This window comes from Bemisia tabaci, chromosome 1 (genome assembly GCF_918797505.1).
Source record: "Bemisia tabaci chromosome 1, PGI_BMITA_v3".
Classification (NCBI taxonomy): Eukaryota; Metazoa; Arthropoda; class Insecta; order Hemiptera; family Aleyrodidae; genus Bemisia; species Bemisia tabaci.
In genome coordinates, this window is record NC_092793.1 from 13,932,373 (window position 1) to 13,957,543 (window position 25,171).

General features: G+C 39.5%; 2 protein-coding genes across 6 annotated transcripts in view; one reads left to right on the top strand and one right to left on the bottom strand.

The window, feature by feature from the left end:
- DNAlig3 (DNA ligase 3) overlaps positions 1–19,890 on the top strand; it is a 235,932-nt gene extending 216,042 nt beyond the window's left edge. The window contains exon 24 of one of the 2 annotated variants that reach the window (XM_072296501.1): positions 19,516–19,890. The gene's annotated coding sequence lies outside the window, so the exon portion shown is untranslated. Of the gene's footprint in view, positions 1–2,140; positions 2,787–19,515 lie in introns of those variants that run through there. The other variant, XM_072296507.1, reaches the window with a different exon arrangement.
- Positions 14,911–25,171, bottom strand: part of LOC109038720 (prohormone-1) — a 78,256-nt gene continuing 67,995 nt past the window's right edge. For 2 of the 4 annotated variants that reach the window (XM_019053899.2, XM_019053893.2), the window contains exon 3: positions 14,911–16,713. In XM_019053899.2, the coding sequence (XP_018909444.1) occupies positions 16,549–16,713 (165 nt within the window). In that variant the 3' untranslated portion in view covers positions 14,911–16,548. Of the gene's footprint in view, positions 16,714–20,575; positions 21,327–25,171 lie in introns of those variants that run through there. The other 2 variants (XR_002009625.2, XM_072296582.1) reach the window with 2 other exon arrangements.

Genomic DNA, 25,171 nt, shown 5'->3' on the forward strand with positions numbered 1-25,171 from the left:
CATTACTGATAAGTCAGTTTTTTTTACAATGAAAACTTTAATTATTATGAAAACCAGTGATTTTTACGTGTGTAGCACTAATTCCTCACTACGCAAAAACCTTAATTTAATAGTTTTTAACTAAAAGAAAGTCTCCAAAGTTTAGAAAACTTTTAAGGCAGCATTAATTCCACGTCATAACTCAAGAATTGCCAAGTTTCATCTTTTGTATCATCTTTAATCTCACATTTTTGAGTGTCGGTTACGCTGTGTCTGTTACGTAACCGACACAATTTGGCAGGGCCGCCATGTTTGCGTGGACCTCCAGCAGTCCCGCGGGAAGCGCTGATACCTGATTCAATGGCTTATTTATCAATCACTTTAACTTTGCACTGAATCATTATAGAGCGTGCCAAAGCTGGAAAAAGGAAGTTTAATACCTTTAAAATGAGGTAATGAATTCCTGTTAAAATTGGTGCAATTTTATTTCTAAGGTATTTCACATTTTAACTATTCCTGTTATCGTGAAATCACCCATAAAGGGACTCTACTGTGGACAAAAATAAAAAATTCACAACTCGACATCTGAATACCTTTTTTTTGGTGTTTTTCATCTTAAAGATATTTCTAACTCACAATGATGGCTCATTCTCAATTTTTTTGCCCAAAATTAGTTCAAATCCGGGTGGAAAGTGGGCGGAAATGGGTCTAGAATCACTGGTCCGTTGAATATACACAGGAAAAGACGACAACTTTAATTGAAGATTCCTCGCTTGAAATGCAAAATGCTCTGGGTAGTGGGTGGTTGACATTTTCTTAATCCTCGCATATCCTACTTCAATTCCATCAAAAAGATTTTGCGACTATCAGAGATATATGTGAAGTTAGAGTTTGGGTGTTTCATGTTGCTTTTACATTGTTAATATGGGGCTAATTTGAGGTTGCCAACCTCAAATCAATTTCTCTCGAAAAATACGCAAAAAAATCTTGAGATATAAAATTTTCTTATTCCTCGAGTGTTTTACTCTGATAGTGCAAAAAGGTTTTCCTATGTTGGAGCCACTATCTTCATTATTCAAGTTAAGTGTTTTTTTACCGATTTTTGTCCGCATCGTCCGCAAGGATGCCGCACTGTGTGTCAGTCGGCTATGGCTCCCTGTTGTCTGGAAACTGTGAAATTGTATAGAGGGAAAAGCTACATGGGAACCTGGAAAAGTCAGGGACCTTGTTTGTGAGATTCGCAGGGGTTCCAGCGGTCTGGAAAACCGGGAAAGTCTAGGGATTTGCGGCATCCAGGAAAAGTTAGAGGATGTCAGGGAATTTACAGGAATAGTCAGGGAATTTTGCGAGGTGCGTTCAGCAGCAGTGATCCCGTACCACGCGGAAGTCGTGGAAATTTTCTCAAATTAAAATCTTGAAAAAAAAGACCTTTCAGGTTTCTGTAACCTTCCCGTACATGCAAAGATCCACGAGGTCCCACAACTCGAACCTCGATTACAGGACTTGGTTGCAACAAGCATATCATGGCGTTTACGAAATTCAATCCATCTGTATACGCATTTTTAGCACGAAAAACACGTAGTCTCTAAAAATAAATATAGAACCCCGTGTTCCGGAAAATTGTACCTAAAAGTAAATAGAAACACGTTGTCTGGGACTTGAAACTGCTGGGACAACCCGGGACCCCTCTAAAATGGAAAATCTCCGAAAAATTAGGAAATCGTGATTTTTTCTTCTTTCGCACCGCAATAACTTCCATTTAATATTTTTTTGTCGCCCGTTGGTTTGATGCTGAAGAATGAGAAAACACGCAGAAAAGCCAGTTTTTAAAAGAAGATTCTTTTTTTTTTGCCGGATTGATATACTATTGTAGTTTATTATAAATTTTAAATTTATCTCCATTTTGAAAGTACTGTGTTTTTTTTTTTTTTTTTTTTTTTTTTTTTTTTTTTTTGCCGAGGTTTTTATGAAGAAATTTTTCCTCAGGAAATTAAGGAAAATCCGAAAAATATGAGGGAAAAAGAAATAAAAAAGTCTAGTATATTATCAAAAAGAGAATAAGAAAAATTGAGCTCGTCCTCTGGTTAAGGAACAAAAACCGGAAGAGGTAAATCGCATCAGATCCCTCTCGACATTCTTTTTATGTTCTCATTTTTCCCAGGAGCATTTTGATTTTTTACGAAAATCGTCGGTGCGATGGGCATTCTCTGCGAAACCGACGCCACTAAGTACACAGGAATCAATCAAGCTACCTCCCACAATATGACATCGCCAAACATTTGCAGGGTTGTTCGATAAAAGCATAGAATTCCTTACGAATGCACGTAATTCTACAAAGTTCGCCGCAACGGGGCATCGTTGTAACCAACTGCAGTCTTTGTCTCTCAGTAAATGAGAGATTTATCTGAACTGACTGACAGGCGCATTGGCAGGTGTTTGATTTATACCCCTGAGTCTCCGTCTCGTCTTCCTCTACAAACAGAGGCATCTATTTTTTATTCTCAAGGAAACTATGTCATCGCAAAGGTAGCAGATTTTCAAATAGCGGTGGTAAAAGTTAAAAACTCACATCACGATTGAGGTGTGCGAAAATTGATACATCTACTCAAGTTTTTGAAATAAAAACGTGCCCATTCTGTTAACCATTGCTGCAGATCATTTTTTGGACTGTACCATACAGAAAGGATCCAATTAACTAGTCACTTCGAGCAGTTTTCAGCCCAACTGTATCTGCACATTTCCCTCTGTCACAAATCTAACACAAAGCGAAGCTATAAAATAAAAAAAATGTTGTGAATTACAAAAAAGGTAATGAACTTCCTGAGTCTCCGCGCATTGGGCTCTCTTGCCATGAAGTATTCACACAAAAATTACAAACGAGAAAAGGCGGAAAAAATCTCTCATTTTCTGAGAGTATAGTAATTTCTAATTTGCCCGTCTCTCGGTGACACAAGAGGCAGCACCTTTAATCAGTCTAGTTGAGAGATAAATCAAACACGCAATTTGGCCTGGAACGGCGCGGCGCAGAGAGCAATCATGACGGGGACTTGAGATGAAAAGGAGGAGCTCTCGGCGCGGCGGTCAGCGTGTAACACATATTAGCGCCCACAAGACTGCATGAATACTTCACGCATTGCGTCAAACATTGTGCGGTCGGCGGGAAACGCATAGCGCCTACAAGACTGCATGAATACTTCACACATTGCGCCAAATACAGTGCGGTCAGCGCGGCGCGGCGGTGGAAGTTAAACTCATTAAACCACATTTATGTTTTCATAATAGTTTCGCTCAATACTTCGAAATGGAAGGCCTTGTTCACACAGAGATAGGTTTACGGAACTTAACTTTCGCGCATTGTTCCGTGAACTTTTGCTAGTAGTTATGACAGGGCTTTTGCAAAAAATGTGTCCGACACGGGTAAATGTGTCTTATGCACTCCTCCCTCTCTGGCACGTTCACTTGATGGTTTTCATTGAAGTTTCAGAACGAATGAGAAGGAGGCGGCAAAATACAGACGGCCCATGGCGGAAAGTAGGTAAATCCGGCCCTGTGTAAACCTACTCGTGTTCAAGCATTCCTGAGATTCAATCAAGCGATTAAAAAAGTTTATCATATTCCGTGTCCGATGACGGAGGATTCATAGACAGTTACAATGAAATCTGGTTGTAACGGAACTTAACAGATGTTTCTCGTGCATTCGCCATTGAAAATTGCATATAAATAAACCTGCACGCATTGGGAACATCTCTATGCCACGCGTCCGACGTGCCGTCATGACCAAATGCAAATGTATTACTCAAAGGGGGACACGCCGTAACAGCCGCAAAGTGAGAAAAATACAATTTACACAGCATCAAGGGCTCTAAGAATCCTCACGTGAACATGACAATATTCACGTACAAGCGAATATCAAAGATCAGGCCACGCGGATGGACAGGCAAAGCCGAAGAAAAACAGTGAGTCGTGGTCTGTTTAGCCCCGCTGAAAAGCGACAAGACTACAGCTGAAATGCAGGTGAATAGAAAAAAAGATCGTGTGATTCTGGAGGGTAGGGAAAGGGAGGCTAGATCTGAAGAGATGACGCGAGGTAAGTAAAGGAGGCGAACCCGGATGCTAAGTAATGTGCCTTCGGTATTGAAAATGAGACTTCAAAGGAAGCGAGCACCTTAGAAACCGTGGTGAGGAAAAATGTCTTACGAACTTACGGACGTCGTCAAATTGCTGTCAAATTTCTGTCAAATTACCCAGTTTAGTTCTTTATAATCTGTGTGACTGCATATGTCGCGGGCAAGTAGCGATCGCAGGCATGTGCAAGTTAGCAGCGATAAATAAATACGCATGAGATTCAGAAATTAAGGAACAGGAGATGAGAACTGATTATTTTGAGTTGACCTGAAATAGGCGCCTTTTTTGGTGAAACATTATACAGGGTGTACCAAAAGTCCGTCCCACCCCTGCTAACTTTTGAACGAATTGAGCTAGGGTAACGAAACTTTGGGAATGTTCCTATCTCAAAGGGGACCATCTTTTGGGGGGTTCAAAATTTTGGTCCCCCCTCAGGGGGGGCGCGGAGGGCCCCCAACTTTTTTTTTTCAAATGGCAGCCCCTATCTAGTGATACATCATTCGAAAAAGAATAAAAAACTAAGAATTTTGGCGCAAACCGCAGAACAATATCTTAATTTTTGACCGAGTTATAATTTAAATTATAGTTATAGTTCAAATTATCGTAAAGAAAAAAATAAAACGGGAAAATTTACCAAATTGTGTCCGCTTTTAAGTAAAAATTGCAGAAATCACATCGCTGTAATTTTAAGGGGGGCTCGGACCCCCAAATACGTCAAATCAAAGGTCATTCAATTTTCCCGCGAAAAATGCAATTTTCCCTAGATTTGCCTCCACATTATCTCAGTAAGGTCAAAATTAGTTCAACATTACGTTGGCAAGTCCCCAAATTTCGGGAAAAGTAGAAAAACGAAATTCTTCGTTTTTTTAACTTTTCCCGAAATTTGGGGACTTGCCAACGTAATGTTGAACTAATTTTGACCTTACTGAGATAATGTGGAGGCAAATCTAGGGGAAATTGCCTTTTTTCGCGGGAAAATTGAATGACCTTTGATTTGACGTATTTGGGGTCCGAGCCCCCCTTAAAATTACAGCGATGTGATTTCTGCAATTTTTACTTAAAAGCGGACACAATTTGGTAAATTTTCCCGTTTTATTTTTTTTCTTACGATAATTTGAACCGGAGTTATGATTTTTTGAAAATAGGTCAAATTTGACCTTTGACCTATTATAACTCGGTCAAAAATTAAGATATTGTTCTGCGGTTTGCGCCAAAATTCTTAGTTTTTTATGCTTTTTCGAATGATGTATCACAAGATAGGGGTTGCCATTTGAAAAAAAAAAGTTGGGGGCCCTCCGCGCCCCCCCTGAGGGGGGACCAAAATTTTGACCCCCCAAAAGATGGTCCCCTTTGAGATAGGAACATTCCCAAAGTTTCATTACCCTAGCTCAATTCGTTCAAAAGTTAGCAGGGGTGGGACGGACTTTTGGTACACCCTGTATAAGAATGGCAAACTGGGCCAGGTGCTTCGACAAGAATCGATTATTTAGCATAGGTTTCAATGAAGGCAATCCGGTGTTGCCAAATTGCTGAATCCGCCTCTGTTCCTGTTGATTCCCTATAGTATTACTAGGGGGCCTGCCCCCTGACCGCTACGCGGCCCAACCCCCTGGAGGGCGCCTCGCGGACCCTGTACGCATATGTATAGGCAAAAATGTTCTTCCATTTTAATACACCATTTTGTGTTTGAGCTGCATCGATTTCAAAATTTTTAACACAACTCTCAGATTTGTAAATTATAAGGAATAGCTGGATGTACATAATTTGGTATTAATGGAGGCAGTATATTGACGGCTAAACTCGGGAAAAATGTATCTCAATTTGCGACGTCGTATGCTTCTCAACAAACTTTTTTTTTTTTTTTTTTTTTTTTTTTTTTTTTTTTTTTTTTTTTTTTTTATTGGAAAACTAATCAACGTACCAAATTTTTTGAAAACGACTGTGGTTTCACTTCTGCTCGAAGAATATTCTGTGAAAATTTAAAGCGATAAAATTGGCTCATTTCCCTTCGAAATCTTAAATTAGATGCGGAAATCTTGAAACACCGTGAGCAAGGTACGTGGTTTTCGACTTTAGCCATCGGTATGCAAACAAAGCTCTTTTGCTATGCAACATATCGCTAAGATTGTGGAATCTGGCACATATTTTTCGGCAAAGCCAGTCCTCTTGCATCTTTATATTTTGACAGAAAATGTGCGCTGAACTTTCAAATAATGTATTTTTTGGCATGGAGTTAGTTTAGCTAAAAACTACTCTCAACTCAATTTTTTGGAAAGTGCGACTCGATGCGTTTTAGTGTATTTTCCGAAGGAAAGATACACTATTGCGTTCTCCCTCATGGTGGGACCTAGACCTGGGACCATGTGAAGAGCACCGATCTCGAGTCGTAGATCACGAATATATATGTCATTCATTTTCTGTCATATATATGTATATGTGTATGTATGTATGTCAGCTAGCGTGAGGATTTTTCAGTTTTCAGAGCGTTGAGTGGCAGTTAATTTTTAAGTTTCTTGAAACGAAACTTCTTGTGATCCCTGAGCGATGCACCGTTCCTCAACTCTTCGAATGAGGAGCCCTTCACGAGTTTTTCCAATGTTTTATTGTTTATTCGAGTCACTCAGGTAGAATCCCACACCTTGACGTTTCTAGCGGAAACGACATATCTCTCACGCTATTAACATTGGACTTAAGTGACATGAGCTTTAAAAGCTCTACAACATTAAAAGTTCGGGGTTTCATATTTTTTTGCACATCTACATGCATCTACTACAGATGACATACATGTAATGATCATCCTTATCGGTCCGACAGTTCATCAGAAATAGTGCTTCCAAGATTTTGTTTGTAGCTGTATAATATAGATAATATAATAATATAGATGCTACCCTACTGACACGCGGGGGCCCCATACAGTACACGAGGGGGGGGGGGGGGCGGCACAAAGGGGAGTTTAGAGAGAAAAGCCCCTGAGGGGCCTGACGAAAACATTTGCAACGCGTAAATGTTTTGAGGCTTCAGGTGAAAAATGTTAAAATCGAGAATCACTGTTTCTAGACATTTCTTGGTCTCCCGAATGCATTCCCAAAAGTTTCAAAAAATTTCATGGAATTTCGCGAAATCTACAGAAATATATTTAATGCAATTTTCATCTCTGAATCATGGGGACCTTGCTAACATGCCAATTCTACTTCTTTATCATCGGAAGTTGAGGGGAAACTTCAAAACTTGAACATATGATACAGGAAGATCGGCCTAGTTGGATCTCGCCTATGCTCTCCTCGGAATGCCTGAAACCCTGAAGAAGAAGAGAAAACTTGAATTTCGAATAACTTAATCGCCCCTCATTCTAAGTTGCCAAGCTGGGAGAATTTAGGTAATTTTCCATCTGCGGTAACCAGAAAATAAATTGATTTTTTCTTTGAAATCGACATCACTGCCTAAAAGCCTATTCTCGACCGATTAGAGGCGGCCTGCAGCGCATAACGCCTGACTTAACCAGCCTTGTGGACTAAGCTCCAAACTTCGGCCGTGAGAAAAAGCAGCCGGTGTGCATAATTCACTATTAAAACGAAACGAATAGTTCCAGATGGTCGATGAACATACTATCTCCACCATTAATGGAATACCAACGAAATACAGAGAGGTCTCGTGTAAAAGCTGACCGCATTGAGTTGACGAGTGTTGCTCTTCAGATCTAGAATTCTCGCGACTTTTCTAAAAAAAATTCCGTTTTGCCGTCGAAAAGTTTTTATGGAAGAGTATAATAATGACTGTGGCTGTCCGTCGAAGATCTTGAAATTGTGAGTACTTCCAATAACATCAACTTTGTCCCTTATGAAACAGCAGCTCCTACGTGGATGAAATATTCTTGTATTGACTTTCTGGCTATGTATAATCCCCAGAAATCTAGTCTCTGCAAGGGTCAGATTCCTGACATTTTTAGCCGTGCCTAGTTAATGTACTAGACAAATACTTAACGTTAATAAGAATCTGTCGTACTGGCTAGTGTACGGTTGGAAATGTGGGAGTGAAGTGGGGAGTCGGAACGCACGTTGTCATGAACACGTACGTGCGAGTGAAATTTTGGGGTTTACCTAGAATTAAAAGGTTTGTTCATTAAAAGGCTCTAAATAATGGAGTACTCAGATATTCTGCAATAGTTTATTTTTGATTCGAACTGGAAAAAAAACCCGGGAATTCAATGTTAGACAGTGCATTTCAAAGCTGAGTTCGAACCTGTCATAGGTGCCGTCGGATGTTTGCTGCAAGATTTGTTAAAAATAACGTGAATGCACTTGTATTCATCCGGTGCTAGTCAATATTCAATGTTTGCTTCATCGTGCCTGTACTGTACATATCCAGTCATCAAATAATTCAAATTTTTGCGCAAGTGTACCTCTTTTATTACTTTCCTCTCAACTTTTTCTGTTTTCCGAAGAAAGGATCACAGCACACCGGAATGAAAATTCATGAGTCCTATGGCAGGGAGGAGTGTTACAGAAAAATTTTTGGACAAAAAACGTCTAGAAAATGGTACATCGAACCGAAGCCATGACGTTTGAGGTTAGCTGTTCAAAAAAATTAGTTTCCAGAAAAAGCTACTTGACATTCTAATCAACCATGTTCCTGGCACAAAATTGCGAGATCTGAGCATCTAAATACCCTCCACTGGCCGTGTTGGCACCAACACGAATCGACTAAATCGATCTTGGAATCCGACTTTTCGACCACGAATAAAAAAAAAAAAAAAAAAAAAAAAAAAAAACGCTCTTTTGTGAGTTTACCTCCGTGAACCGAGAGTTTCCATCCCTCTTTAATAATCAATAATGGCTTGCAAATCGTCAGCGATTGCTGATTGCCTGCGACAGGTGCAATCCAGCACCGTGGCATGGATTCGACGAGTTTATTCTTCTGTTTTAATTGAAAACATTAAACAGCAATATACTTTTAAAAAAATGTAACCATCCTAAGCAATTTAGATGTAGTTGAAAATACGATGTATCAATGGAGAATTAGCATACAAAAGTGTTATTGCTTCATCTGAGAGTGCATAATGAGCTGAGTTCGCAGTATTTCTCATAATATTTTTCTGACATGGGAAATTGTAGAAAAATTTATTTAAAAGTGGGATAATTTGCCGCTTTGTGACGTCATCTGGCGGCATTTTCCACTTAAACACATGTATTTTAGCAGATTAGGTTATTTTGTCATATTTCCTCCAATAATCGGACTGCATTTTGCAATTTGGAACTATAAATTCTGGCTCTTTTGGAAAAATACTTATGTGCACAGGGAAACTAATGGAACATACATTGTTTTTAAACCGGGCCAGAATTTATAGTTCCAAATTGCAAAATGCAGTCCAATTGTCCAATTTAGAAACCAAGGGTATATCCTCGTGCTCAGTTTTCTTAGGAGTATCATTTTAAACATGAAATTCACAAAATTTCAGACACCTGAAAATTCTCTATTGATCTATGATTCAAACCTATGGAAAAGGATCGATTAACAGGGTATTCGCGACAAACAACACAATAATCGATTCTTTACCATAGCTTGAAACGGGGAAATATCGATAATCTACAATTCACACCTTACCACTGGTGGGGGTGTCCTCGGGGAGAGAAAATCCTTACTTTCCTAGGGAAAGTAACATTATTCAAACAAGCAAATTGAAGGCTTTTTGGAGCTCTGTGGATTTTTTGCCCCGAATTTTCCCATGGTTTCATAAGTGTTCATACGTCCATGACCCCTCTCTTAAGTACATTCCCAAGCAAATAAAAAAAATGAGAAGATTAAAAGAATTCATTAATTTCAAAGAGATTTCTTACATTGCCTCCATCGTGGTTTCAACTTTCTGTCTTACTGATGCTCATTACTTTCATTAGCTCCCTTCAATTCCTTCCTGCCAGTGGCGTGGCGTGCTTTGCGATCCATCGATTGTTATGCCATTTAAACCTTTGTAAAATGATCGATAATCAGGGTGTTCGCAGCGGACACATTAATAATCGATTCTTTACCATAGGTTTAAATGGCATAACAATCGATATATCGCGAAGCACGCCACGCCACTGCTTCCTGCATGGTAGCCGAGCGAGATTCGAAGCGTCTGTAAAATTACAGCAACTTTCGTCGACTCACTCAGTGCTTTTGATGGTTTAGCAGTCTCTCTAATAACTTTAAATTGAACTTTTCGTCGTCCCTTTGTCATCTTCTCCAGTCATTCGTGGGAATGCAAAATTTTGTCGTATCCCTTGTCAGTGTATTGTGTCGGATAATTTTCGAGTGCAGCCGCAAAATCAGTGGCGTGCTTTGCGATGTATCGATTGTTATGCCATTTAAACCTATGGTAAAGAATCGATTATTAAGGCGTTCGCTGCGAACACCCTGTTTATCGATCCTTTTCCATAGGTTTAAATGGCATAACAATATATATCGCAAAGCACGCCACGCCACTGCGCAAAATCGGAGCTTGGCGTCCAATTTTTTATGCGATTGTCGCAATCCTTTATCTGGCTACATGCGAGCACTATGTCGAATTCCCTCCGACGAAAGATTGGCTCTCATTTAAATGAGGATGAGGAATGGAAATTGAATAAGAATTTCTCCTTTCATCACAACGTTTGTGAAGTTAGGCAAGTTGACATTTTTTTTTATTACAACATCCAAAACGGATCAATTTTTGAAAATGAACTGAAGATTGAAAACTGACGTGCGAATTGCACTTACCTTGCACTTTCCAATGTAGGGATGTTACGATATAACTGAAAACGGTTCACCCTTTAATCCAAGAATTCCACTGGAGGTGAATTATCACAATTTTAGAAAATAGCTGGGCTTCTTAACTTGGAAAAAAATGCACATACGTATATATCGACGGTGAAACTACCAAACCACGTATCTCGTTTGCGGTGTTTAAAAATCTACGCTCACATTTTATTTTTTTGAAGTAGACCAAATCAATATCATTCCTTGAAATTTTCACGGAATTTTCTCCGCACAAAGAGGAAAAATCACAGAAATTTTCAAGACTGGATGTTAAGTAGTTTTTCATGTAAAAAATAAAGTATGACAGGAAGTCTGCGACGTCGCAAACCGAGATACGTGGTTTGGTAGTTTCACCGTCGATATGTCTCAGGCAATTAGCAATCGCCGGCAATTAACAAGCAGTTCACACGTTGTTTCAATAAATTGCAATAATGCGCGTCGGCATAATGCAATTTTTAAGGGTTATGGTCTTCAAAAGTATGAGCTTGGCTTGAAGCGCCTTCATTTTTTGTGATCGTCTACGCTATGTCACGATGTTAGTTTAGTTGCCCGTCCGATCTCAACCCAAGTAATGTCACGGAGTTCACTACACGCTCTTCTGAGTGTGGACATTCCTGCCATGTCTTTAAGGATGGAAAAGTGTCCATTCACATTATAGGTAACATAATCAGCACCTAATCTTGTTCTTTTATCTTTGAATTTTATGAGTTTCTATATTTATTCACCACTGGCTTGTAAATTGCCAGCGATTGCTAATTGCCTGCGACATGTATATTTTTATTTCAAAATATTGGAAAACTCTTGAAAGTCTCGATTTAAGGTATCCGCTTCTGGAGCCCGCCTTCTCTTGGGAAAATCAACAAATGAAGTCCATCAACAGTGAGAGGGGAATCCGCGTCCAAAAACGTCCGAATGGGGTGGGAGTTTTGAAAATGGTGAAAAAATATATTAATTTAAAAAAAAAAAAATTTAGCGGGAATCCAAGGTCATCGAAGGTAGGTTCAGCGTCTCCTTCCCCCTTTGGCAATGTTTCTAGTTTATGGGCGATGAATAACAGTCATATTATTTTATCTGTTTCCTATCAAATCGGATATCAATCAGTGCAGGCTATAATGGTCCAGTCAGAAGGAAATCAAAACCTGCTCATAACTTGTTTTTAACAAAATCACATTTTCCCCATCATTATTTTAAGAAACTTTTTTATGTTTTGTTTTTTTCTTTCTTTCAATGAACTTTCCTTTCCCTCTCAAGTCACTGTAAGACACAGTGAAATGAAAAATTAATGGGGAAACCACTACTCACAAAACGTCGTCCTTTTGTGAAGAAAACGAAGTGGGTCAAGCCACACTAACTTGAGAAACAGTTTACCTGTTCGTGTCTGGAAGTCAAATAAACGAAGCGTTGCCAAAATTGTTTGTTTTTACTATCCCTATCCCCATAAAAAATCTAATGTTACGTATGGAAATGTTTTTTTTTTTTTTACATATGTAGTGAGGTGTCAATCATTGCATTCTGTTCTTGTGAGCCTATAAACAATAGTTAAAACTGTATCCTTCGAATAAGTTCAATAACATAAGGATTAGAGTACGTTCATAGGGAGAGTATGCACAACTCGAAAATTTGGAGGTTAGGTTTGACCAGGCCATGTAGCTCTTAGGGCCCAAAAAGGTAGCCAACCTATGGGCTCGAATTATCCAGTGGTACTAATTCAAACTCCGAGAGTAGGTACACTGATCAAAAATCATAAAAGCATGTATAAAACTTTGATTTTGCATACATTTTCTCAGTTTCTAAATCTCAATCCTTATAAACGCTTGTTTACAATGCGCTGTCGGCCCTATCGAATCATCTTTCAAATTCATAGGTTGGCAGCGGCACTTTTCTAGTGACTTTTGTTTTTCACATTGTCGCCCTTTTGAACCCTAAGAGCTACATAAATCGAATTGTCCATACTCTCCCTATAAAGGTACTCCAATAAGGATGTGAAACATGTGCTTTATTTGTTTTTATCAAAAGAACACAAAGTTGAGTCGAAATCTTAGCCTAGTTTGAAGGTCATACTCATGTCATGCGATCCTCTCATTGAAAAAAAGTGGGAAAGAAAAATCGCCTTTAATTCGAATGGGAGGCAACAAATTGTGAAGTGCGAAGTGTTACATTCTCTGATTTTTACTCGCATTTTGTAGAATTGTTTCTACGGTCTACTGGCAACTGGACCACACTTTGCAATGAGGAATCACTATTTCTTGCTCATCCATAAAACCACGTACCTTCATAAGAGAACTAACGGCACATACGCTGTTTTTAAAACGAGGTAGATTTGGGTAGAAGTAGTATGTCCCTTATTGCGAAATGTAGTCCAACTGTTCTGGAGGGAGCAGTGTGTACAAAAGAACGCGCGACCGTTAATGTAAAATCTTCTAAGTTTGTAGCAGAATCGTATTTACACTCGTTGTTTGATCGCAGTCCCTTTCTTTTGGAGGTTTACATTATGTCCAATATGGTCATAATATGGCACCAATATGGCCTGTATGGTTGACATTGTGTCTAAGGGAGAATGAACGAGATCTTTGAAATAGAATCATAAAAAGGACAATATCTAACGAATCTCGCAGAAAATGCAACAACGTAACTTCGAAAATAGATCATTGCAAAGGCTGACAATGATCTGCCTTTGCAAAAATTACGCCCATACTGGATAAACTATCCTCCGGTTTTGACAAACGTTAAAGTATAGGTACCATTAATTTTTCAAAACTGTAAAATTTCTAATGTTGTATTTTTAATTTGTTGTAAGGGAAAGTATGTAATCCCTTGTACGGATCTATCCTTTAAGTCATACTGCTGAATTTCATCCGAGATTCGTTAAATTTGTATCCTTTTTGTATCATTTCTAAGTTGAGGATATATCCTTGAAGCTCCCTCAATCTCAGGGTAAATCAGCGGGGATTTTTGAAAGTTGGCACCGCTGTTTTTCCTCCATTTAAATGTAAGTGAAACAATCGACTCTTGGTGAGGCAGCTTGTCTCACCTAAAATCGATATTTTTAATGGATTTAAATGCATGAAAAACAGTGTTGCCAATTTGCAATATCGCCACTGGGGGAAACCATGCGAAGCATCCGTCCGAAGGGTGCCTTAAGAAAATACTAAGAATACGACCCCTACACTCATTGTTTTCAACAGTGGCGAGGCGTGAATGATCGAATATCGATCTTTCCCCGTTTGAAGCTGTGGTAAAGAATCGATTATTAAGGTGTTCGTTGCGAACACTCGGTTCATCGATCCTTTTAGGTTCAAATGGCAAATCAATCGACACATCGCAAAGCACACCACGCCACTGGTTTCTAAGGAGAGGTATTTGCAGCAAAAATCTGAATTTTTAGTATTCCTTTAGATGAGAATGAAAGACGCATAAAGTTGTGACCAGCCGATGAACTGCCACGCTATGTACACATTGTTTTTCAATTTTTCTAAAAATAAAGAAAAAAGCCTTAAAAATTAAGAACCAATTTTTGCACACACTGCTCTCTCCCTTAGGATGATAGTATATGTATAGCTTGTGAGATACCCTCATTACAATTTTAAGTAGTTTAAGGGCAGAATTTGGGGGACTGAGATGGCATAATTGACAAGTTTTTCTTTTAAGAAACTGTTATGAGATTGTCATTCAAGATAGTTTCCTCATAAAATAATATCATAAAAGACGCATTGGAAATATGCGCTTTTTTCACTTGAACTGAAAAAACTTTAATTTATAACGACTGGGGAAATATTTTTCTCAGTAGATGCCCTGGTGCTGAAGGAAAAGCCCCTTTGTGCAAAAAAAAAAAAAAAAAAAAAAACGAATTTAATGCATTGTAAATTTTCGTCGCCACAATTGAAAGTTTACTTGGCGTTAATAGTCCTTTCCGCCACGCAACAAGGAACCATCAAGAAAACACTCTTCTTTGCTGATTTAAATCGATTCTCCTCTGTGTTAAAACTTTGTTCAGCTTGGTAATGCTGTCTCTGTATTCATCGAATCACAAAATGATTGAAAAAGAAAATACTTTTATTTAACGAATAAAATATATCCAAATCAAAATAGAATAAGAACATAGTGTTCGGGGACTTCTACAACAACTCGTAATTTAAAACAAAAAAATATTGCATTCACATTTTTAAATTCAAAAAGTAATATTTGGTATACTGTGGGTGTTTCTCTTGGCGGAAAAAGTAGGTAGGAAGAGATACTGGGTTACACATTCAGTCGATACAACCCTGCCTGTATAAGCGAGAAAAAGTCTAGTTGGAGCTATTTATTGATGACCTTTCCGAAGTTACCCAGGGAATTATCGGTATTTCAAGTGCAATGGAGGAAGTGCGGTTGAACGCATCGGCGGTTTTTATAACTGATCTTTTCAACTTGTCTTGAACGACATTTCTTTCACGACTTTCGGAAAGTTTGGTCACAATAAACGAAGCATGAAGTAGTGCCGCTTTGTGCAAATTTCAACTGATTTTGTTTCCTTATTTTCTGCTTTTGATCATTTGCTTATCAACTAATTACATATGTACTACTCGTAATTACACGGGAACTTAGTTACATGAGTGACCTCTTCAAGGTTGCGGTTCGTTCGCGATGTTTTGGATTCAATGGATATCATATACTTAAAATGATCGTAACTTCTTCAGCAATGCATGATTTTAGTAATTCTAAGAGACGTAAAATATTTGATGAAGAGCTCTGAACTTTTAGTCGTGCGCACCAAGATTTTTTGTTGACCATTTTTTCCCTCATCAAGATCATCGCAAATACATTGAATTGCGGTGTGCTTTTAATTATTGTCCTGTCGAGACTAAATGGATATCCACGTATTTTTACTTGATAAAAGAAGAACTACACTTGATTTTTTACACTTCTTTTACACTCGTCTCTTGCAACCGCATTTTTTCCGTCGCTAGGTTTGGTTTGAAAGGTATGTGTAATGAACCGAGGGTATGCTCGATCCCGATTTAAAATATAGCACTTCCGCGGTTTATACATATACACTTTTTTCCAGGGCACAAATCCAAAATCCAAGAATTTGGCAAACCATAAGTACTACGTATCCTAAACATAGATTTTCTTTAAAGGTACATTTCTACTCACAAGTATTTATATCAGAGTTCGCCTGTTATATTCTTTGTTTTATATAAATGCAGATGTTACAATGCTCCATTAAACACCGTTAGGGGGCTACACAGATTCTCATTTTTTTTTTTTTTTTTAAAAAAAAAAAACACAAAAATTTTGATGAACGCTAACGTATTTACTTGAGTGAGTTATTCGTAATAATGCAAGGCGGAGTCGCGGCTAATGGTGGGACCGAAGGACCTGTAACGCGTCCCTTCATTTTTACAAATATTTCCGCGAAGGAGTACGTTAGTGCTTATCAAAAATTCAGAATGATTTCCTAAATGTTTTCCTTTTTCTGGTCAACGTAGGCATATTATCTGCGAAGCGCCGAACTAGACTTCCTCATCTGGCAACTCTGCGGCGCGGCGTCACGTCCTACAAGGAACAAGTAGGACTTGGAGTCCCTGGGGACGGGCGGATGTGGAGTTGGGGGAGGGGGCGTGAAAACAACTTAAAGGGTGGTTGGAAGGGGCAGGGGCGGCGGACGGGGTGGAGGGAGGGGGGCGGTGGTGTTTAGCCGAAACACGAGACGGCGTTAAATGCGCACTGCTTCCAGTAGCTTCGTTTCCTCTGGAGCTCGGTGACGTCCATCTGACTCCGAAGCCGGTTGGCGATCTGCTTCGCGAACAGGTAGTTGATCAGCGCCGTCTCCGCGCTCCCGTCGTCGTCCACCAGTTGCTGCACATAAGGAGAATCAAAACAAAATCTCAGAAAAATCAATCAATTAGCCAAAAAACACAAGGGAAACGGGTAACCAAGGCTTTAAAACAAGCAAAACATAACATAACACAACGTCCCAGCAGGGGCGTAGCTAGGAAATTTTTCTAGGGGGGGCCATGGGACCACCTCTCGTGGTGTTGAGAGCGGGGGTGGGTGAAGAATGGAGAATCCCGTTTTTCTGGGGGGGCCACGAGATTTCTAGGGGGGGGGCAGGCCCCCCAGGACCCCCCTAGCTACGCTTATGCGTCCCAGGCTTTGTTTTGTTGTTTTTTAGCTTTAATTACCAGTTTTTGTGTTTTTAGTAAAGTATTCGGACTGTCATCGAGTATTTTTGTTGCAGCAGCCCTAATAATTTAACTGAAACCACAAAAAACGGGTAATCAATGATAAAAAATAACAAAACATAAAACCTGGGACGTTCTTGGGTGGTTTCAACCCCCTCCTTGACCAGGAAACAAAAATACATAAAAAATGTTAACACCCAGAACCTCATTTTGTGATAACAGAGGTGATAACCTCACTTTTTGTTATCTCAAAATGTGGGTTTAGGTATTATGAGTTTTGCAATGTTTTGCCGATTTTTGTTTCCTGGTCGAAGGAGGGGTTGAAACCACCCCGAAACGTCCTGGTTTTTATTTTTTTGGTGTTTTTTAGCTTTGATTACTCGTTTTTCGTGTTTTTTAGTTAAATTATTCGTGATGTGTATTTTAGTTGCAACTCAGCGTAAAAACTTCATCACAGCATCGAGAGAAGATTTAATAATAAAAAGAAAAGGAATTGATTTTAAGTAGTGACCATCTGCGATGATTAATATCTTGGCCACATTAAATTTGCACCGGATCTAAACAGATATCAGGTATATTGGAAAAAAATTGTTGATATACTGGGTACTCTTCAAATTTTTGGCGAGGCACATCTCACTATTGTCTGCGCGAAAGCATTATTTTGGAAACCATAAAATCAAGTCGTAAACGTCCAAAAGCGAACATTAACCGTTCGATTTGAAGAGCCGAATGAAATATTCCGTGTTCAGAAATTTTTCGATTTAAATTAAGTTCACAGAAGAGATTTTTCGGGAATAGCTTAGGGGTTATGGATCCGTTCTTTTACAAACATTCAAAGCAAAATCAGTTCTTCACAAAATTGTCTCAATAAGTCGATGTTTGTTTACTCCCGTATTCACCTTAAGGTAAATCGAAGGTTTAGTGGCGTTGCGTGAATGATCGATTATCGATATTTCTCCATGTGAAGCTATGGTAAAGAATCGATTATTAAGGTGTTCGTTGCGAACACCCTGCTTATCGATCCTTTTCCATAAGTTTAAAAGGCAGATCATTCGATATATCGCAAAGCACGCCACGGCCGGATTTACCTGCTTGCCGCTCACGGGCCACCTGTACTGTACCGCCCCCTTCTCATTCGTTTTGAAACATCAATAAAAACCATCAAGTGAATGTACCGGAGGGGGAGGGGTGCATAAGACGCGTTTACTCGTGTTGGACACAATTTTTGCGAAAACCATGTCAACACTACTAGCAAAATTTCAAGGAACTTTGTGCGAAAGTTGAGTACCGTAAACCGATATCTGTGTGGGCAAGGTCTTTCATTTATAAGAAATGAACGAAAAAATTATGAAAGAACAAACATGAATGTGGTTTAATCATTTCAACTTTCGCCGCCGCGCCTTGCTGACCGCATTATGTTTGGCGCAATGCGTGAAGTATCAGTACAGTCTCGTAGGCGCTATGCGTTTTATGCCGACCGCTGCTGAACGCACTGTATTTGACGCAATGCGTGCCGTATTCATGCAGTCTTGTAGGCGCTAATATATGTTACATGCCGACCGCTTCGCCGAGGGCTTTTCCTTTTCATCTCAAGTCCTCGTCATCATTTCTCTCTTTGCGCCACACCGCTGCAGGCCAAATTGTGTGTTTAGTTTCTCCCTTAACTCGAGTTATTAAAGGTGCTGTCTCTTGTATCACCGAAAGACGACAAGATTAGAAATTACTATTATCTGAGGAAATGAGAGATTTTGTCCCCTTTTCTCGTTTGAAAATGTTTTTCTGAATCCCTTTTTTTTGTAGCTACATTTAAAAAAAATCGCAAAATTTGCCGCCCCCTAAATTTGCCTCCATGGGCTGCGGCCCATGTGCATATCCCCTAAATCCGGCCCTGCGACACGCCACTGCGAGGGTTCATAGTTTCGCGCACGGTCACCGCTTCGATGTATGACTATGTTTATTCGATTATTATTCAAGTTCTTTTCATAGACTCTGACTCGCAAAACAAACAAATTTTGAACTGAAATACCTCAAGATTAAAGGTAGAGGCACGATAGAAAAAGTTCCACCAACGGACCTTTCATATCCTTTTGAGGTGTAATAATTCAAAAGTTTGACGAAACGGGCTTGAGACATGTATGACCTCTTGTGGATCTGAGTTTTTGGAAATGACTCAAGCTGCACTCGTGATCAGAGATGAGGAATCCATGAATGTCATTTTTGTCACGGAGTAAGGCAATTTCGACACGGATACTGATTCATCGAATCAGAAAAATTCTGGTTTTTAAATACTTCTGGAAAATTTCTCCTGTCTTTCTTCGGCCACCCATCCCGGCTTAATCGCTTTTGTTCTTTGTCTAACTTTTTTATTTTGAGAACGTGTAAAATATATGCATACATAGACATACCTTCTCACCCCAGCTCTTAGTAGTTATCTTTTTAATCATAAGATTAAATTGTAATTATCTGTTTGTTTCAGGCGAATAATGTGACAGCAGCACACGCATGTAACCTTACAGGTAACAATTAATCATGGGCTAAGGCGATTCGAGTGTGTCAGGAATGCCTTCTTTTTCAGTTTTAAGTTTCAAAACTATCTGTTGTTTGTGATTTCTGCTGTGGAATTTTAGTTTACAGTACAACCTTAAAATTTTCCGCCTTAAAATTGTGTGCCTATTTTTAAAATTTGATTAAAACAGTTTCTACATGGCCTCAGGGAAAATTATCGCACGACGTTGCATTTCTAATCGTAGAATTACCGAAAACTAAAGTTAACCTAGCACCTAAGTTTTATATTTACTTTATAATGAATGCCTTTTGTAATTTCAAAAAATAAAATATGATAATCTTTTTAGAGTTTCATCCTAATTTTTTTTTAGCATTTCTGATGGTCAATCATCATTCGGAAAGGCGACCTTTTGCGTCGCTTCATTTATTGAAAGTATTATTCAGTCAAATATTTTGGCAGTATATTTCATCTTATTTTGTATCACTATTGTTTTTAAACATGACAGTTGTTTGAACGGAACTCGAACTTAACTGTCGTTTAACAGTTTTCAGACCGCTATGCCACCGATAATATTCTTAAGAAGTAGGTACAGATGAACCTTGCTATTTCAGTGAGTCAAATCGTGGAAGAAGACCTATGGTTGGCCCTTTCCTCCACCCGATGGGACTAACGTCCCACCCAAATGCGTTTTTGAAGAAATGATCGATCCCCATCATTGCTTCATCTCCACATATTTATTAATTTTCAAATGATGAGACATTCCGGTAACAAGTTTCTGTGAAAAAATCATTTCTGTCTTGGGAGTCGCCAAAATGTATACATTATAGTGATCAAATGTTCAACTACTCAGAAGAAGGGTTCGCGGAGCGAACCGAATGTCACTCGCGTGGCGAGTGACTTGGGGTCCAAGGGCCGCAGTCCCTTGGCCAGCCGTGGGAGGGTGCGCGAAGCGCGCCCTGCAGGACGGCTAGTAAAATCATTATCAATTAAAAATCTATGATTTTTAATTATTATAATATGATGGTGTTACCTATAATGCATCAATAATAGGGCGTTCGAAATATCACTATTCCTAGGTTTGGACATACTCTGGAAAGACCATCGTTAAAAGGTTCCTCGACGTATGTCTCTCACGAGTAATCTCAGAAACTCGATCATAAGAGCGGAAGAAAAAAGTAGTCCACAGCAAGCTTTCACTAACGGCACCGTGATCTGGACCATATTGTCACTTAAGATACAAAGAAACTAAGTACTAGGTATCAAAGAAGTTAGCTACAAAGCTCAAATTAAGAACGGAGGAATGGCACTTGGCTCAGAAACGAAATCATGTTAAGTGGTTCCCAGTGCAATCTTAGTGGAATCTCAGAATTAATGGCTATTTAAGATGCGTAATCAACACACGTTATCAACTTATCAGTAGACTCTGCAGGAAATAAAGTTTGAAACTTCATACAGAACCAGCAATAATAAAGTCGAATTATGATCCCTCATACCGTGAATATAACAATTGCGTGGCGTGCTTTGCGATACATCGATTGATCTACTGTTTAAACCTATGGAAAAAATCAATTAACACGTGATCGTGACGAACACCTTGATAATCGATTCTTTACCATAACTTCAAATGGGAAAAATCTAGAATCGATCATTCCGCCTCGCCATCGCATACAGTGAACATGAGGAGACGGAAAATAAAAGAGCAGATTGAGTGAATTACGGATTCACCATACTTGTTTTTCAACGAACGTTTAACAATTTCATATTTTGATTCAACATGAAGAAGCCCAATCGATCTGTAATTGACGATATATTGTCATCTTCCGTCCAAAGTATCACAAGCGGCGCATGCGACTTTTAAAAATTTCCGCCGCCATTTTATTTTTTTTTTCAAAGAATTTGTTCAACGAAGCTGTCCGAAAATTTCACTGAATTTTCTATGTGCTGCCGATAAAATTCAGTGACATTTTCAAACAGATCCAGCCAACAATTTCTCTGTAAAAAAATTAAATGATTGTGGAAATTTTGAAACGTCGAATGGCGCTTGTGATTCTTTGGTCGGAAGGTGACAATATTCCTCGGCATTACTTCTCTCTTGTATAATGGGCCACCCATTATGTCAGGCACGAGTGTTCTTTCCAAAAAGTTTTACTGAAGCATCTTAAGGCGCTTGAGAATGAGAATTATCTGAACCTATCGTGCAAAGCTTGTTCGTTGCTCGATGTTGATCATATTAGATCATATTCAGTTGCATTCCTCCGTCTTCATTGAATCCGTTCACCTCCTTCTTCCTTTTGTTAATTTTAAATAATTAAAATGCTCATTATTTCTTTCCACGTTTAAGCTTTTGTTCCTTTTATACATTTTTAAAACTAAGGGGTACGCCTCCTGACCGCTGGCGTTTTAATCCCTTGAAGCGCCTCGCGTCTTAGCGTTAAGCGTTACGCTTCTCTCTCATGATTTTTTTATCAACTGAGATTTTATCCGGTGGGAAATGAGGTAGTTATAACTGCGGAACGTCTGACCTGTTTAAACCTCTGAATTTTTTAGTCCTGGTCACCCATGTTTTTGTAGCTTTTTATCCTTGCTAATTTTTTTGTTTTTCAATGCTGCCGTGCTAAGGAAGAAAGCCGTATGAACCTTTAGGCGTTGCCAAATTTCCTTCGATAAAACTTGAATTTCCTGGTAAACTTACGAGTACTTTTCTTCCAGTTTTTCAGATAATATTGTCCGCAATTTCACCTAAAGTTCCCGAAAATTTCAAGGAAAAATACTTATAACTCTCTCCGAAATAAACATTTTATCGAAGGAAATTTTGCAACTTTCGAATGTTCATACGGCGTTCTTCCTTAGCACGGCAGAATGGGCCCTTGCAATTTTTTGCTAGAACAAAAATAAGTGTTGTCTCTTGTGGAAAATGTCTCAAAAATTACAATGAGAAAATTGGCAAAGTCTGAAATGCATCCTAGCTTCACAAGCTGCGTAAAAAAGTTGCCTTCTCTGTGCCTCCTGCTTCAAAAACGATGCTACGGCATACAATGGATCGAGCCAATGGGAGAGGTCGGGCGAATTTGGACGCAGTTTGAAAGCTCATAACTCCGTTTTTACAAAATTTCGAGGTCTTAAAAATAGTCCCATAGGTTTTATCGTAAAATTCTCTGAATAATTACCCCTCAAAATGTAAAATTTGACGATTTAAACATGAAACAGTGAAAAATTTCTTGTTCCGCGTGTCCGACCTCTCCTATTGACTCGATGCACTGCGCGGCACAAGTGAAGATTTCGCGAGAGGAGTCGTTCCATCCAATGCCTGCGCTCTAGCACGCTTTCAAAGTAGTCAGAAATGTAAATTTCTAAACGCATAACGCGGTCTAATAGGGCACACCTCCCGTTTTCCATATGATCTCATAATGGTCCATGATGAGGGGAAAAATAGAGAAAAGTGCTTTGCGTCATAGCGGAATGGTCGGTGACTCTTTCGGCGGGGCCAACTTGACATTGCAGGTTCCTTAAACGCTATTGACCAAAGGGAACAAAGGACCGATTGGCGCCCCGTGCAGCTCTCCCCTGCTCGGCAAAAATCGCCCATCGCCGCATCACCTACCATTGCAGTTAGGCGGTTTTCGGGGCACCGAGCGGAGTTATCCACCCGTAATTGCTCGGCTCCTCGTTATCCTGTCGCGTCTCGTTAAATTTGCAAACTCCGATTCTATTGTCTCGCTGTCCTCTTGTAATTGCGACGACTCCATCCCCCCCCCCCCCCCCGAGGCCCCTCCCAGCGCCCCACCCGAGCGGAAGAAAGCGAGGCCACCTCAATAAGGGAAAAATTCCCCACCCGACGCAATTTGATTTTTTCGCCGAAGTCAAGTCCAACTCGTCTACGAGCCACAACATGGGTCTCGGCGAAACTCTACGAAAAAAAAATATGCTGTTTTAGCATCTAGGATGTCAAAAATATGTCTGGTGATCTCAAGATGCTACCGTTACTGCCCCCGCAGTTAACTTCACATCCTGTGAATGCAAAGTTAATTGCGGGGGCAATCAAGGCAGCATCTAAGGATCACCGGACGCATTTTATACATCCTAGGTGCTAAATCAGCATACCATTTTTTTCAGTGTTCGGGCGAGTTTTATCATCGATTTTCTTGAACATGGCGTAGCTAATGGAAAAAAGTAATTCTATGCAAAATGTTTGAAATTATATCATGAGTTGATTTAAGCAAAAAAATCGGACGTTGTGGTCCGTTTTTCATATTTCGAATGGAAAATTTGCATGCAACTTTTTTTGGCTTCATCTGAAAGTGCTTGAAGAGCAGATTTCACATTTTTTTAAAATTTTTTTCTGATATGGGAAATAGTATAAAAATATATTTAAAAGTGAGAAAATGCGCCGCCCAGTGACGTCATCTGGCGGCATTTTCCATTCAAACACACGTATTTCAGCAGATTAAATCATTTGGTCATATCTTCTCCAATGAATGTTCAATTCATGAACCAAGGGCAAGGGTATCCTCGTGCTCAGCTCACTTGCCAGTAGTTTCCACTTAAACACGAAATTCATCAAATTTCAGACACCTGCAAATTCTCTATTCCGGATTTTGCTGGCCTGGTTGTACCGACCGATGTCACGGGGTAAATAATCCTCAAGATGCAAACACCTCCTTTTTTTCCTCTATGCTGAAACCCTGCCTTCGGTAAAACTCCATGTTTTACAGAGCGGCTGCACGCTTTTCATCAGGGTGACGAAATGTGTCAATGGCCAGATAATGAAACAGAAGAAACCAAACTCCCTTATTCGACAATCCGTCAGTAGACTGGTCTCGATTTGTAAACACCTCACGTCTCGGAAGGACCCGGCCATAAACGTCTCCGACTAATGGGAATAGTAATAACAGGCCATAAATTTCAATGCCCCCAATTTGGAGTCGCAGCATGGTGGCCACGAGAACTGCGTTGCAGTGGCGTGGCATGCTTTGCGATACATCGATCTATTTGCCGTTTAAACCGATGAGAAAGGGTCGAAAGACAGGGTGTTCTCAGCGAACACCTTAATAATCGATTCTTTACCATAGCTACAAATGGAGAAATATCGATAATCGATCATTCACGCCTTGTCACTGCCGCGTTGCCGACGTTTTCCCAATCGGTGGAACGTTCCCTTCAATCGAGGTGCTTGCTGACTGCTAACTGCCGCGGAGGATATTCAACTGCGCAAGCTGATTGGACAGTGTCAGATAGATTTATTTATCTACGTTATTGCAACATGTTGTTACCATACTGACTGAACTGATGTTTAAAATTATCTTACCCAAGTAGCAGGGATCGCGATAAATAGCGATTTTATCGGTTGGTTATCGCGATTATATCGGTGGCAATATATCGAGATATTATCGCATTAAAAATTGCGATACATGGCGACTAAATCGCTGCACATCACAATGTTTGGTTCCATGAAATCGTGATCAATTTTCGTCGATACAATCGAGATTAAATCGCCATTTATTGCGATTTTTATTTCGAAAATATCCCGATAAATTGACGGGCGATAAGAGCGCAATTTTATTGCGATAAGATCGAGGATAATCGCTCACATGATGATGATCCTGGCGATTTTATCGCCGCGTTAAGA